This window comes from Pholis gunnellus (assembly GCF_910591455.1).
Source record: "Pholis gunnellus genome assembly, chromosome: 4".
Classification (NCBI taxonomy): domain Eukaryota; kingdom Metazoa; phylum Chordata; class Actinopteri; order Perciformes; family Pholidae; genus Pholis; species Pholis gunnellus.
Window position 1 is genome coordinate 944,401 of NC_136530.1, and position 15,563 is coordinate 959,963.

General features: G+C 42.1%; 1 protein-coding gene across 1 annotated transcript in view; it reads right to left on the reverse strand.

Annotated features, from left to right (window-relative positions):
• Nucleotides 1-15,336, reverse strand: part of oca2 (oculocutaneous albinism II) — a gene marked incomplete at its 5' end in the record, with an annotated part of 39,168 nt that extends 23,832 nt beyond the window's left edge. The window contains 13 exons of the mRNA XM_079157745.1: nucleotides 1,829-1,967; nucleotides 2,712-2,836; nucleotides 4,104-4,160; nucleotides 5,752-5,817; nucleotides 6,621-6,692; nucleotides 7,933-8,086; nucleotides 8,660-8,742; nucleotides 8,817-8,974; nucleotides 9,887-9,959; nucleotides 10,187-10,244; nucleotides 10,886-11,077; nucleotides 11,163-11,258; nucleotides 15,065-15,336. Of these exons, the coding sequence (XP_079013871.1) occupies nucleotides 1,829-1,967; nucleotides 2,712-2,836; nucleotides 4,104-4,160; nucleotides 5,752-5,817; nucleotides 6,621-6,692; nucleotides 7,933-8,086; nucleotides 8,660-8,742; nucleotides 8,817-8,974; nucleotides 9,887-9,959; nucleotides 10,187-10,244; nucleotides 10,886-11,077; nucleotides 11,163-11,258; nucleotides 15,065-15,336 (1,545 nt within the window). The remainder of the gene's footprint in view (nucleotides 1-1,828; nucleotides 1,968-2,711; nucleotides 2,837-4,103; nucleotides 4,161-5,751; nucleotides 5,818-6,620; nucleotides 6,693-7,932; nucleotides 8,087-8,659; nucleotides 8,743-8,816; nucleotides 8,975-9,886; nucleotides 9,960-10,186; nucleotides 10,245-10,885; nucleotides 11,078-11,162; nucleotides 11,259-15,064) is intronic.
• Between the last annotated feature and the right edge of the window lie 227 nt (nucleotides 15,337-15,563).

Genomic DNA, 15,563 nt, shown 5'->3' on the forward strand with positions numbered 1-15,563 from the left:
CATAATGTGTGGTCTTCCACCTTAACACTCATAATGTGTGTTCTTCCACCTTAACACTCATAATGTGTGTTCTTCCACCTTAACACTCATAATGTGTGTTCTTCCACCTTAACACTCATAATGTGTGTTCTTCCACCTTAACACTCATAATGTGTGGTCTTCCACCATGGGTCCCAGCGCCAGAGGTCAGCCCTGAGCCTTGAGCTCTGCAGCAGGACGCTATTAGACACATTAATGCATCAGGATCAACGACGTCTCCTTCACAAGTTTAATCAGACTCTAATCCCAAAGAAAGGGTCTCCAGTGTGGCCAAGCATGACACTTATAGAAGACCCGAGACAGATATAAGCTGCTGCTGAGCTGCAGGTGAGTGTTTTGCAGGAAAGGGGAGGAAGGTGATTCTCTACTACACGTGTCAGAAATAATTAAATGTGCTATAAGAGGGGACTCTTTGAGCTGCTCTGTTGCTTATAATGACTGTATGATGAACTGAATGACAGAGTATCGTATATGCTAAAAATAGTACGAAGGAGGAGGTACGACTTCAAAGTCAAGTCTAATAAACACAACAAAAGCTAGAGCAACCATGTGCACTGTAACACTGGGAGGGTTTCTTGGAATCGGATGGTGTTTCGGTTTCTTTCTCGTGTTTTGACATGTTGAATTCCCCTGATTTATGATGGCGGCAGCAACAAATATAAATGGGTTTCACTGCCACTAAATCTCTATTCACCGCCTGCACCTCAACATGAAAAAGGGGCCACAGCTCATCATTGTTTAGATACATAGTGAGATTGTGCTGAACAGAGATAGCTCATGTACAAGCCAGCAAACACAGATGAATACATTTACCCACAGTATATACTGAAATACTTGCAAATGTTTGTTTGTGCACTATCATGTGTTCATGCACTGTGAAGGCTGTATGAGGTCATGAACCTCAGAGATTAATTGAGGGAAATTAATGCTTTAGAAAAGCAACACGACTAAACCAACTACATATTTCATCATCTTTATTAAACCTAACTAAGTATTTCATCATCTTTATTAAACCTAACTAAGTATTTCATCATCTTTATTAAACCTAACTAAGTATTTCATCATCTTTATTAAACCTAACTAAGTATTTCACCATCTTTATTAAACCTAACTAAGTATTTCATCATCTTTATTAAACCTAACTAAGTATTTCATCATCTTTATTAAACCTAACTAAGTATTTCATCATCTTTATTAAACCTAACTAAGTATTTCATCATCTTTATTAAACCTAACTCAGTATTTCATCATCTTTATTAAACCTAACTAAGTATTTCATCATCTTTATTAAACCTAACTAAGTATTTCATCATCTTTATTAAACCTAACTAAGTATTTCATCATCTTTATTAAACCTAACTAAGTATTTCATCATCTTTATTAAACCTAACTAAGTATTTCACCATCTTTATTAAACCTAACTAAGTATTTCATCATCTTTATTAAACCTAACTAAGTATTTCATCATCTTTATTAAACCTAACTCAGTATTTCATCATCTTTATTAAACCTAACTCAGTATTTCATCATCTTTATTAAACCTAACTAAGTATTTCATCATCTTTATTAAACCTAACTCAGTATTTCATCATCTTTATTAAACCTAACTAAGTATTTCACCATCTTTATTAAACCTAACTAAGTATTTCATCATCTTTATTAAACCTAACTAAGTATTTCCTCCTCTGCTGGTCTAAACAGAATCACAAAGTTATAGCTATTTTATAATGTTATAATTGTTCTTAAATTCCCTCCATGTATTAGTAAGGAGAGCTGTGAACGTGCCTACCTCCTTGCGCAGGTCCTGGTTTGACACTATGATCACGTTGGGTGGATCTCCGACAGCTGTGGCGGCGCCGCCGATGTTGGTGAAGATTACTTCTGCAATCAGGACGTGTCTGGGGTCCAGATTAAGCACCTCACACAACCTGCAAATATCAGACAGAAAAGCCCTTTCAGCCCTGACGAGATTGTGACGAGTGGGATCATACATACAGCAGTGTGTGTGATTGGTCCTTTAACGTGGTGCAGGATCTACACCCTGCTGGTCTGGGATCTGATCACAGCTTCACCCGGATCTGTGTCATGTGTGAATCGTTCAGTCAAATATCTTCTGTATTCTGACCTTCCGGAGACATTTTGAGAACTTAATGATGGTTCAAGAGCTGGAAGTAGAGACACTAAGACATGCAGCTGATGCTACAGAGAATCACATCATATATAATGATATCAAACTTCTCCTCTAACTCAGCGCCACAAAGAAAAATGTTCCCATCGTATCAAACCATAAATTAATTCATATTTACCTTTAATAACAGTTTACTTCAAATGTCTTAAGAAGACCAGTGAGTCTAAGAAACGTTGTGAAGGTGTGACTCCTCCTCCTCAGCTACTGGATGTCCAAAAGTAAACTGGTCCCATTAAGTGTGATGGAAGACATGTTATATCAGCTAACGCACCACACACCGGGAGATGGACCATGAATGTGACCATTCAGACACGAGGCCATTCAGCAAAATGTATTAAACATAAGACGGTAAGAAAACATTCAATTTACATTCACAAGAAAACTAAATCAAACAGCGAGAACAAGCAAATGAGATTAGAGAGAACTTGTGTTTTAGAGAGCAATGAAAGCAGCTGAAGCTTCCTCGCGGACGGACGGACCGTACCTGATGGTGACCGGCGTGAAAAGCATCATCGTGGTCACGTTGTCCAGGAAAGCAGAGAGAATAGCGGCGATGAGACAGAGGATCATGATCATCGGCCACACTCGTCCTCTGGATAGCTGGTAGGCCTTCAGAGAGACAACGGGGAGAACGCTGTTAATGCTGTTAAAGTGTTCATTCACTGCAGCACCACGTCTGTGTTTCAGCAGTTTAAAGCATCAAGAACGTCGTAGTGAAACCTCATAAACGAGGACTTGCAGGCTTATTTCCATTATGAGTATAGCAGCATAGCATTAGTGGATTATGAGACGTCCTGTCCTCTGGAGCTCCGCCTCTTTTTGTTGCTGTTTTGAGTCTCTGTGGTAATTTGTGTCTCTTTGAAGTCGTCTTGAGTCTCTTTGTAGTTATTTTGTGTCTGTTTGTAGTTTTGTGTCTCTTCGTAGTCGTTGTTGTGTCTCTTTGTCGTGGTTAATGTTTCTTTAAGGTCATTTTGAAGTCCTTCCTGGTTGCTTCACGTCTCTTTGAGTGATGTTTTGGGCCCCTGACTCATTGAGCCCGGAGCCTTTGCCTGTTAGCACCAGGAGAGGTAGAGGTAAAATAACCGTATAATATATATTTACACTCTTTCATGCTAATATAACGTGGCCCCGTGGGACTGGCCCGCTCCTCCGTGTCTCAGAGAAGCTGTTTTTCATTTCTTGTCCAACTCGCATTTAAAATTCATGAGCCTGCCCGACGCGTCTGTTCTCAGGTCTGAGTGCTGCTGCACCTGAAGGACGAAGGCGTTCGCCCTCCTTCACCGTCCACCGACAATATTCAGGATTAAAACCCAAACGTGGACCTTCTAAAGAGAGGACGAAGGTCTGATCTTCTACTGAGGAATAACATCTTTTATCATGTGCAGGATACATGTGGATCTAAGCGATGTCGATCAGAGAGCATTACAAATCATCTATAATTCATTCTTCTGTAAATATGAAACAAACGGGGCTCGTTTCAGACGGCGGCGCTGACCCACGAGTCAGAGCGAGCGAGCTTCCTGTCAGCCCGTCATAGAGCTGCTGAGTCAGCGTGTGAACCTGCTCATCAGCTCACGTTACAGAGGTCTTCACAAAGCCTGCTCATGTCAGATAAGTCGAGGTAACAACGATACTCGTGTATCGGGGGCTAACGTCAGAAATAGCTCAAAGCCTGTCGCCTTGGAGACGATTCCATTACTAAGACTAGAGCGCTTCTATCTTCTCAGACTCGTCACTCAGCATCCCGAAGGCAAACGTGCACAAACATGCACGTGGTGTATATGTGACTACAGCATCTATAACCCACACCTTCATGTTCAAAAACATCACCACTTCCTCCACTGACACTTCTGATGTTTCCTGTGAGGCGACTCACCTTCACAGCACAGTAATCAAAGAAGCCGGTCTCTGAGAAGATGGCCACCAGCACCATCTGGAACAGACACAAAAACACAACATTTCCCTTTTATATAACACGATGATGTCACACTGACATCTCAGAGCTGGTGGTCAGGAAGGAGAATATCAGGATATTCTTTCCACTAATACTTTATTATTTGATCAAAAATCAACTCACCCAAAGTGCGTTTTTACTCGCCCGATACAACCTGTTCTGTCTATAATCGGTCATCAAAGACAAACGTTAACTGTTGTGTTTAATATATCCTGTAACTTCACCTGAACTGAGCTAATTACCAGTAAATTTAAATACCTGTTTGAGCTTCAGCTGATAAACTTGAGCTGCGTTTCATTACTTGACTCGGCTTTCACTTCGCCCAGCGATCCTTATTTTAGAGCTCTGCTTTTCATTTTTAATCAGTTCGGACGAACAATAGTTTAGAGAATGTTAGAGATTTAAGACGGAACTGAAGGAAATGTGGGAGAAAACGCTGCCGTTACAAATCCATCTGTGACTTCAGCACCACGTTTATCAACACACAGACTGATCGGGCCAGAGATTACTACTTTATCATATTTCAAAGCCGCCCCCCTTTTGTCCCCTTTTGTCCCCTTTGTCCCTTTTGTCCCCTTTTGTCCCCATTTGTCCCCCTTTTGTCCCCCTTTTGTCCCCCTTTTGTCCCCTTTTGTCCCCTTTTGTCCCCCTTTTGTCCCCTTTTGTCCCCATTTGTCCCCCTTTTGTCCCCCTTTGTCCCCCTTTGTCCCCCCTTTGTCCCCCTTTTGTCCCCCTTTGTCCCCCTTTTGTCCCCCTTTTGTCCCCATTTGTCCCCATTTGTCCCCTTTTGTCCCCCTTTTGTCCCCCTTTTGTCCCCTTTTGTCCCCCTTTTGTCCCCTTTTGTCCACTTTTGTCCCCTTTTGTCCCCCTTTTGTCCCCTTTTGTCCCCCTTTTGTCCCCCTTTTGTCCCCTTTTGTCCCCCTTTTGTCCCCTTTTGTCCCCCTTTTGTCCCCTTTTGTCCCCCTTTTGTCCCCTTTTGTCCCCTTTTGTCCCCTTTTGTCCCCTTTTGTCCCCCTTTTGTCCCCTTTTGTCCCCTTTTGTCCCCTTTTGTCCCCCTTCAAATCACTCGTTGCCCATAACAGAAATGAGCCAAGAACACAATCCAAAAACTAGGTTTTGATGGAGACTGTAAGCTTGGTGACAAATCCATAAATGATATAAACTTGACTTTATGTGGTACAGAAACAGTTGAGGATATTTACTTTTGTAGCACATTTGAATACATGTATTTGTTTGGAACATGTTCTCTCTGCTGTATTTTCTGCAGAATGAGATGAAGACTCCAGCAGCAGCTGTTGACGGTGGAAGTTGTCCAACCATCTGTGGTCGTGCATCAATATGACATTTAGATTTCACTGATCGGTCAGAATGATCTCGTGTGTGAATAATGAGTTGTTGTAGATGTGATAAAGTGTCAGAGGTTTAAATCACTTCTTTAACTTTCATAGAAAACATTCAGCAGCTGAGAAGTAAAAATCTTCCAGTAATACAGAATCAAGCTTTTTGTAAAACTGTCCAAAAGGAGATTTGTTGAATAAATGAACTCCTGAATATAACTTCAGAGCCTCACCATGCCGAAGAGAAGAGCCAGCGTCTCGTAGTCGATCCACTCGACCACAGTGACCAGACTGGGCCGCTGTGGGAGACACAGAAGAGTTAATACTGTTCGATCCATTCATGCAGAACTAAACTTCCTGACGACCTGAACAAGTGTTTCAGTAACTGTGTCTGTAGAACCTCCTCTGGTCACAGCAGGAGGTGCTGAAGGTCCCAGTGGGCCGCAAAGGTTCCCTCTGGAACCCGTTATTAATGTGCTGTTTAGTTCTGCAAAGTGTGAACTTTGAAAACGATTTTTCTAAAGTTGTGTTTTGAACTTTTCTAGAATATGTTGTTGTTAAAGTGACATCAGCTTCTTTACAGCCATCCATTTATTTTTACTTAAAATCTGATTTATTATTAGGAAATCAAAGCTTTGGATGCGTTTGTGAACACAGAGGAATGACAAACACCAAAACGATAAATTCCATGGCGGCCATTTTGAATCCCTCAATTGGGAAAAGCATGTTTTAATCTCAGCTCTGTTCGTCCTAAACGTCCTGTAGCATCGTTCATATTAGAAGACTTTATATTACTTTATAAGCACACATATTAGAGACATTTTCATAGTTAATTATTGTGTCACTTGGTCCATACGACCGGATTTTTAATACGGAATTATTAACTGGGGAAGTTTAATGGTGATATCTAAAATATTTACCCGATTATCCGAGGAACACCTGAACGCACCTTAACTTTATCGCTAACTGTCCTTATTGTTCCCTATAATTGCCGGCTGGATTTCCAACTCATATACTTTCTAAAACATAGAGTTTGTATCAGCTAAGTAGCTTTTTTATTTATTATCAGCTGACTGAAACAGAAAAGTGAACAGAGACTCACGTCACCGATGATGGCCAGAGCGGCTAAAGCTGCCAGAGAACCCAACATGGCCGCCAGAGTACGATGCACAATCTGAAAAATCCAAAAGATTCATCATGAACACGACGCTAAGAACCAAAGAATGCTGCATGCATGTATTCATTTAACATTTAATTATACAACTGAACACTTTACAGTCAAATAAAATGCATTCACCACTTGTCATTTATTTATTTTCATTTTAAATGATGTTTTTTGTGGCGTATTGGTGTTTTCTTTAATAATAATTTGCATCTGTCATTAAATAATCCTGCATCTCAAACTGTAATTTAAAGAGACAAAAGCTCCAGTATGTGTGAGATGTGTGGTTTGGAAGCTGCAGTAACAGTAAAGGTGAGCGCGTTCCATCAGTCTGAATATGAAGAGGTGCAGAAGTTAAAGGTGATATTACAGACAGCTCCATGATCAGCTCATGTGTGATGCATCCTCTTTATTACAGACTGCAGCCTGTGACATCAGTCAGCAGGTCACGCCTCGTTTATTAATGAAGTCGTGAGTTAAAGGAAACACGAGGACAGTTCTGACACACAGACGCTCATTTTAGTGTTGAAGTGTAAAGTGACAGCTTGAAGCATTGAATAAACGTCTGTTAAGAGGGAACACAATGGGGACTGATGAAAGGGTTACAATCTTTATATATTAAAGTTTTACAAAAAACAAAACAGAATCACAAAGTTAGAGCTATTTTATAATTTAATAATATTTCTTAAATACACTACATGTATTATAATTTATAAAAATATTGTTCCCATTATCTTATGTTCTCATTGCACAGCTACTGTGCTCCTCAGCTGCTCTGCTTCAGTGCAGCTTGTTTTAAGTAGAGCTTTTATCCAATCAGAGTTCACCTCTGTGTCTCTAGGTAGAAGAGAGGCCCCAGGCCTGCAGACTCACCAGTGAATCCATGTGCAGGTTAAGTGAATGGGGACGATGTTGTTGATCGTCATAGTGTTCAACCAATCAGATCTTTAGTTTGACGTGTTGGGCGTATTCTTTGACGTGTCAGAGCCTTCTGGGTAGTAAGTTCATCAGCATTAAGGTGCGCTGTGATTGGTCGGTGGGCTAGCGCGACCGTAGTGAAGCTGAAGCTAGCTAGCAGAAGTTAGCATCAGTAGTAAGAGTGCAAGTGAACGATATGTAAGAAGTTATGACATTGACATGACATTGTTAGTGTTTTGCTTGGTGTAGAATCTTCAAAGGGAACTGAACTCTTCAGTAACGCCTCCTGAAGTGAAGTTCTTCTCTGGGCTGTAACACCAGTTTCCCCGTTTACCTCAAAGATGATGAGAACGTAGACTCCGGTCAGGATGATTCCAGCGATGCCCACCTGCGTCTCCACGTTGACGTAGAGCGACTGGTGGGTCATGGAGAGCGGCACCACCTCGTCCTCCTGCAGGAAGGCCTGGACCGTGATGATGATGGGGTCACTGTGTGGGAGACGAAGGCAAACACAATCACCTGCATGTATTCTACGTCACCAAACATTCACCGATCCATAACATCAGAAACCGGAAAGGTTTGTTATGTTGGAGACAAAGTCCAAGAAAACAACAGCACACACTCAACAACAATGGGACAAATATGATGTTATGTGGCGTAAATTCACATATTGCTAATTAGTTCAAAATAACGTAAAAAAATGTCAGTGATGGCAATATCTGAGTGTATAGAATGAATTAATCAACTACAAAAATGTGACACAAAGAAACTACAAAGAGACATAAAACGACTACAAAGAGACAAAGAGACACGAAGAAACTACAAAGAGACATAAAACGACTACAAAGAGACAAAGAGACACGAAGCAACTACAGTCAGAGCTGAGCAACTGCTGAATGAAACGTGAGAGAAAAGGTGAAGACAGTTCGTACAACAACAACTACAAAGAGACACAAAACAACCACAAAGAGACACAAAACAACCACAAAGAGACACAATGAAGCTACAAAGAGACATAAAACGACTACAAAGATACACCAAACAATAAGAAAGTTAAATACCTGCTGAGCATCTCAAATGTTTTGGTCAACAGTATGTGGTCACTTCGGTCACTGTGCAGAGGAATGGTCCAGTTATAGAGCACCTGATCACAAACAGCAGAAGATCAATCAGTTGGTTGATGACGATGACGATGAAGATGACGATGACGATGCTCACCTGCTGAGGCCTCCTCCTCCGCTGTCCCGACGGCTCGACCTGCTCTACCTGGACCAGGATGTAGTCCTGGTTGTCGAGGTCCACCTTCCCTTTGGTGAACGGCCCCCCCACCTGGAGCTTCAGCAGAGCGTTGTCTCTGAAGTCCGTCAGGTTCATGGCTGAGGGACGAAGACGGTCAAGAGAAAGATCTGCAGGAGCTGAGTGTGTGTTTGTGTTTCTGAGCGTTCACCACGTATCCTACGAGCACAAGAGACAGCAGGACCAGGTTCTGCTGCATGGAGCTGATCTCAACGGGTTCTCTGAGCTCAGCGCTCATTCTGCATCTATTCTGAGATGTTGTAGTTTCTATGTGGTCGTGTTGTGGGTCTACGTTGTCATTTTTGGGTGATTTGAAGTTGTTTTGTGTCTCTTTCAGATACTTTTGTGGCTGTTTTACATATTTCTAGTCATTGTACATCTTGTGATCATCTTCAGGTGTTTTTTTATTTCTTTGTAGTTATTTTTTAGCTGTTTCGCTTCAATTTTCAGATGTTTTACGTTTCTATGAGTTCTTCTTCAGTTTCTTTTCATTTTGGGTAATTTTTTGTAGTTTTGCATCAATTGTAATTAATTGTGCGTCTCAGTCTCATAGTCACTCTTTTGTGATTTTGCATCTCTTCAGACGCTTTAAGCTTCTGCGTGATTGTTTTTTTATTTTATTTATTTAACCTTTATTTAACCAGGAGAGTCCCATTGAGATAAAAAATCTCTTTTTCAAGGGAGACCTAGCCAAGACAGGGTTTTGGGTCTTTGTCGTCGTTTCACGTCTATTTCCAGTCATTTTAAGTGTCATAGTCATTTTGGATCCACTTTTAGTCGTTTCACGTCTATTTTAAGTCATTGTGGGTCCTTTGAAGTCGTTTATATATGTTTGTGGTCATTTCACGTTTCTTGGTGACGGTTCTGTTAGTCTGACCTCCTGACCTCCTGGGTCTGTACCCGTCTGGTGGGTCCACTTCTCTCCTTGTTGGTTAAAGGCCTGCTGGGTCTCTGTTTCTGTTTCTAACGATGGAAGCCGCAGGAAAAGATACAGAAAGTGTCTGTTGAGGAGACGGCCAACATCCTCCAGGGGTTGTCTCGGTCCGGATACATGCTGAAGAAGAGCTGAAGGCACAACACAGGAACCAGTCAACAGCTGAGGAACAAGGGAACAAGGGAACAAGGACACATGCAGCTACACATTCATTTATATCTAGACATCAAACTAATCAAATAAGCATAGTTCATCAAATGTTTCCTTAAACAGGAATCATGAAGTAATACGATGTGTAGATTTACTTCATTATTAGGTTGTTTTATTGAACCAAACGTTATTTTAAAGGAACACGTACACTGCAGAGGACGACGATAGTGAACATTGTGGCAATTTTGGAGACTCTGAAGCAGCATCTGAAACCACAGAAGAAGAAAAACAGAGTTCAGTATAATAATAGAAACGGGTGAAGTTTCATGTTGATATCATGAGTTCAGACGTAATCAAACATCTGCTTCATATCAAACATCTGCTTCATATCAAACATCTGCATCATATCAAACATCTGCTTCATATCAAACATCTGCTTCATATCAAACATCTGCATCATATCAAACATCTGCTTCATATCAAACATCTGCTTCATATCAAACATCTGCTTCATATCAAACATCTGCTTCATATCAAACATCTGCATCATATCAAATATCTGCTTCATATCAAACATCTGCATCACATCAAACATCTGCATCATATCAAACATCTGCATCATATCAAACATCTGCTTCATATCAAACATCTGCTTCATATCAAACATCTGCTTCATATCAAACATCTGCTTCATATCAAACATCTGCATCATATCAAACATCTGCTTCATATCAAACATCTGCTTCATATCAAACATCTGCATCATATCAAACATCTGCATCATATCAAACATCTGCATCATATCAAACATCTGCTTCATATCAAACATCTGCTTCATATCAAACATCTGCATCATATCAAACATCTGCTTCATATCAAACATCTGTTCAGGGCTTCCTGCTCTCACTTCATGCTGCTGGTGAGTCTAAAGCTGAGGTTCAGGTTCTCCAGAGGGTCGCTCTTCTCCGAGGGGCCGGACCGGGACAGACCGGAGACCTCGCTGCCCAGCCGGTACCTCCTCTCATGGTCCAGGGAGCCGCCGTCCCACGGCTCCTCCCCCCCAACAAAGCCGGGGTCGTGTAAGGTCATGTAGGTCATGCTGTAAAACAAAGAGTCCGTCAGACGTGGAGGTGAGCTCTCATACACCAACATCCCATAATCACAATGTTCACCGAGTTACAAACCTGTCGTCCTGAGAGAACCTCAGCAGAGGAGATCTCTCTGTGAGGCCGGCTGAGTGAGTCTTCCCCCTGAGAACATTCACCACGCTGAAGCTGTGTCTGAAGAAGAAGAAGAAGAAGAAGAAGAAGAAGAAGAAGAAGAAGAAGACCAGGAATGAGTTAAACGTCTGAGTTCTGTTAACTTTGACCCTCAGCCGTCAGCCACCAGAGAGGAGAGCAGCTGGTGAGTCCAGACCAGAGATCAACTGTCTGTCTGTGCTTTGGTGCCGGGCAGCTGTGGACACACAGTGTGTGGACACTCTGGTTTAAGATCAGCTAGAAATGAAGCTGACGAGAGCAGCGAGCAGGAACCCAAACAGGAAGTAGCTGTCTGTGAAACCAAAACAATGAGCTGAACGAGGCCAAAGGCTCATCTTCTCATTAGTCATGTGACCCGTTGATGTGACTGCAGCAGCTTTAGAGCTGCAACGTGTTTCACAACCACAACCACAGCGCACACAGACACACACACAGACACACACAGACACACACACAGACACACACACAGACACTCACACAGACACACACAGACACACACACACACACAGACACACACAGACACACAGACACACACACACACACACAGACACACACACACAGACACACACACACACACACACACACACAGACACACACACACAGACACACACACACACACACACAGACACACACACACACACACACACACACACACACACACACACACAGTCTGCTGTGAGATCTTAAAGTAAAGGAACACTTTGAGTTTTCATATTATTCAATGTTATTTTTCAGTGCGTTTCATTTTCACTCTGATGTTTTCTATGTATTCTATTTCTGTGTGTTTTCAGCTTAATTTGATTTCCCCATGTTGTTATGTTCAGTAATTATTACTATCATTGTTATTATTATTATCTATTATTAATGTTATTTGTATTACTATTATATCTTTTATATATATATCTATTATAGTCTGATACAAAATGGAAAGATTTGTTTTTGACATTATTATATAAAAAGTTAAGAAATGAATGAAGAAGGTGACCTTTGACCTTTGACCTCTCTCTCTGTCACACTGCGATGCCTTTGTTCAGCGCATTCTTTGGAGCTTTGAGCTTTGAGCTGATTAACTGGAGAAATATTCTCAACGTGTCAAAAGAAATCATGTTCAGAGGTTCAAACAGCAGCTTCCTCCGTCTGCTCTCTCTGTGTTTTCTATTATGTACTTTGTGTCTTTACTTCCTGTTTTGTATTTGTTGTGTAATTATTGAAGCCATATTTTACATCCCTGCATCCTCACATGCACATGCACATGCACGTGCACGATGCGTGTGCACGTGCACGATGCGTGTGCACGTCTGTGCAGGTTTTCATGATAAATATAAAACAGTTAATCCGACGGAGCCGTGCTTCGCTCTTCGTCACGTGCAACTTCGGACTAAATTCACGAAGCAAAAAATCCCTCAATTTAATCCCAATAACGTCAAAACCACGGGTTTGAGATTAGCAGCCCCCCCCCCCCCCGATACACTCACACAGACGCACACACACACACACACACACACACACACACACACACACACACACGTTAAGTCTCTCGGTGTGTGAACGATCATACTTTCATGAGCTTCAGTGTTTTTCTCGTATGTCAAACGTCCGCTGGGAGCTTTAACCGGCCGGGCGAGTGTAACGTTCTTCTTCTGTGGTTCAGATCGTCTCAACGTGAACACTAGAAGTTCTAAACACTCAAACAATTCTTCATGGACACAAACTTTAACTCAAAGGAACAACTGAGTGTTTTAAGTTGAAGCTTATCGAGACATTTAGCAGATAAAGAGGAAGATTTATGTGGAGTTTGGTGGTATTCACGGGAAAATAGACACGATTCATAAGAAAATACACTAAACATGTGGGTTCACTTTCTCCTACGACATCACACAAACCGCTGTGTGAGGATACGGATCATAAACACGTTGGATTAAAGTCTGAACGGGGAAGATGTTGAGATGGACGATCGGTCAACAGGTCAAACAGGACTTTCACCAGGAGATCGTGTCCATGTCCCACGTGAGCCGAATGTAACAGACTCATTTGAACCCAAAGTCACTGAAGCGTTTAACTGAACCTACTAACCCCTTTACTAACCACCTCTAACCACGCGGCCTCTAACCACGCGGCCTCTAACCACGCGGCCTCTAACCACGCGGCCTCTAACCACGCAGCCTCTAACCACGCGGCCTCTAACCACGCGGCCTCTAACCACGCGGCCTCTAACCACGCGGCCTCTAACCACGCAGCCTCTAACCACGCGGCCTCTAACCACGCGGCCTCTAACCACGCAGCCTCTAACTACACGGCCTCTAACCACGCAGCCTCGCTGCCCAAAGCTAACATGAAATGAAGAGTTTAGTTTCTCAGAGCGAACACGTAGAAATGTTGATATGAAACTTATTTTTGGTTCGGAAACGAGTCGAGATTCAACTTATCGCTGGTTCGTCAGAAACGTACGAGATCAACATTTTATTCGCTGCTGAAATAAAACTCACTGAATAACAACGACTTCCTGTTTGAGGGACGTTCGCTGTAAACGACACAGACAGTTCGTTACATTATCGTCAATAATCGGTCAAATATAACTTTCTGCTACTTCTTCAATCTGCTGCTCAGTGTTAGCATCACTTCTTCATAGTTCATAGTTTTACTCTATTTAATCTTTGTTGTGTTTTACTTTTTCTATTTCAGTTGAATTCTCTCACTTTATTGATTTACTCTGATTGCTATTGTGCTCTACTGTGTTCTATTGTGCTCTATTGTGCTCTATTGTGTTCTATTGTGTTCTATTGTGCTCTATTGTGTTCTATTGTGCTCTACTGTGCTCTATTGTGCTCCATTGTGTTCTATTGTGTTCTATTGTGCTCTACTGTGCTCTATTGTGCTCTATTGTGTTCTATTGTGTTCTATTGTGCTCTACTGTGCTCTATTGTGTTCTATTGTGTTCTATTGTGCTCTACTGTGTTCTATTGTGTTCTATTGTGTTCTATTGTGCTCTACTGTGCTCTATTGTGTTCTATTGTGTTCTATTGTGCTCTACTGTGTTCTATTGTGTTCTATTGTGTTCTATTGTGTTCTATTGTGCTCTACTGTGCTCTATTGTGTTCTATTGTGCTCTATTGTGTTCTATTGTGCTCTACTGTGCTCTATTGTGCTCTATTGTGTTCTATTGTGCTCTATTGTGCTCTACTGTGTTCTATTGTGCTCTACTGTGCTCTATTGTGTTCTATTGTGCTCTACTGTGTTCTATTGTGCTCTACTGTGCTCTATTGTGTTCTATTGTGCTCTATTGTGTTCTATTGTGCTCCACTGTGTTCTATTGTGCTCTACTGTGCTCTACTGTGCTCTATTGTGTTCTATTGTGCTCCACTGTGTTCTATTGTGCTCTATTGTGCTCTATTGTGTTCTATTGTGCTCCACTGTGCTCTATTGTGCTCTACTGTGCTCTATTGTGTTCTATTGTGCTCTATTGTGCTCTATTGTGTTCTATTGTGCTCTATTGTGCTCTACTGTGTTCTATTGTGTTCTATTGTGTTCTATTGTGCTCTATTGTGCTCTATTGTGTTCTATTGTGCTCCACTGTGTTCTATTGTGCTCTACTGTGCTCTACTGTGCTCTATTGTGCGATCATGTCCGTATTATTAGTTTTACACTTTGTGTTTTAATTGTTATTGTTCATAAATGTTTATATTTTTATTCTATTGTTCTTTTCTTATTCTTCTGTTTCTTTAATGAAACTCTGGCACAAGAATAAATAAAGTTCTCTTTTAACTTTAACTTGTTTAGTTTTAGCCACACAGCTCGTCTAATAACTCGACCAATCAAGAGCTTCCTACCCGTCCTCCTGTCGAACCGGCACGAAGCCCTCTGCGTGGATGACGCACTGTCCCGAGGGCAGAACGGCCGACTGCTGCAGCTTCTGGGCGTCCCTCCGCTCCGACATGCCCTGCAGCAGACGCAGCTCCCCAAAGTTCCCGGCGACGGCCTCCGGTGACCGCAGGCTGTTCCGGCCCTGGAGGCCCTGGAGGCCCTGGAGGCCCTGGAGGCCCTGGAGGCCCTGGGCCGACGCCGGAGACATCTCCATCTCGGTTTTGTTCTCCAGATACATGCTGAGGCTGCCGGAGGAGAGAAGCACGTATTCAGTAGAAAGTCAACATCATCACCTTGTAGGTAGAACACGTTAGCTTGTGGACTCATCCAGCTGCTGCAGAGGAACATTTGTATTCATTGATCTGTTTCTAACGGCCTCTCTCTGCTCTGGTTTCGGTCTCTTTAGCTCCTGAACTACTATCTTCAGCTTCATGGAGCTTTCTGCTGACGTCGTCCTGCAGCCAC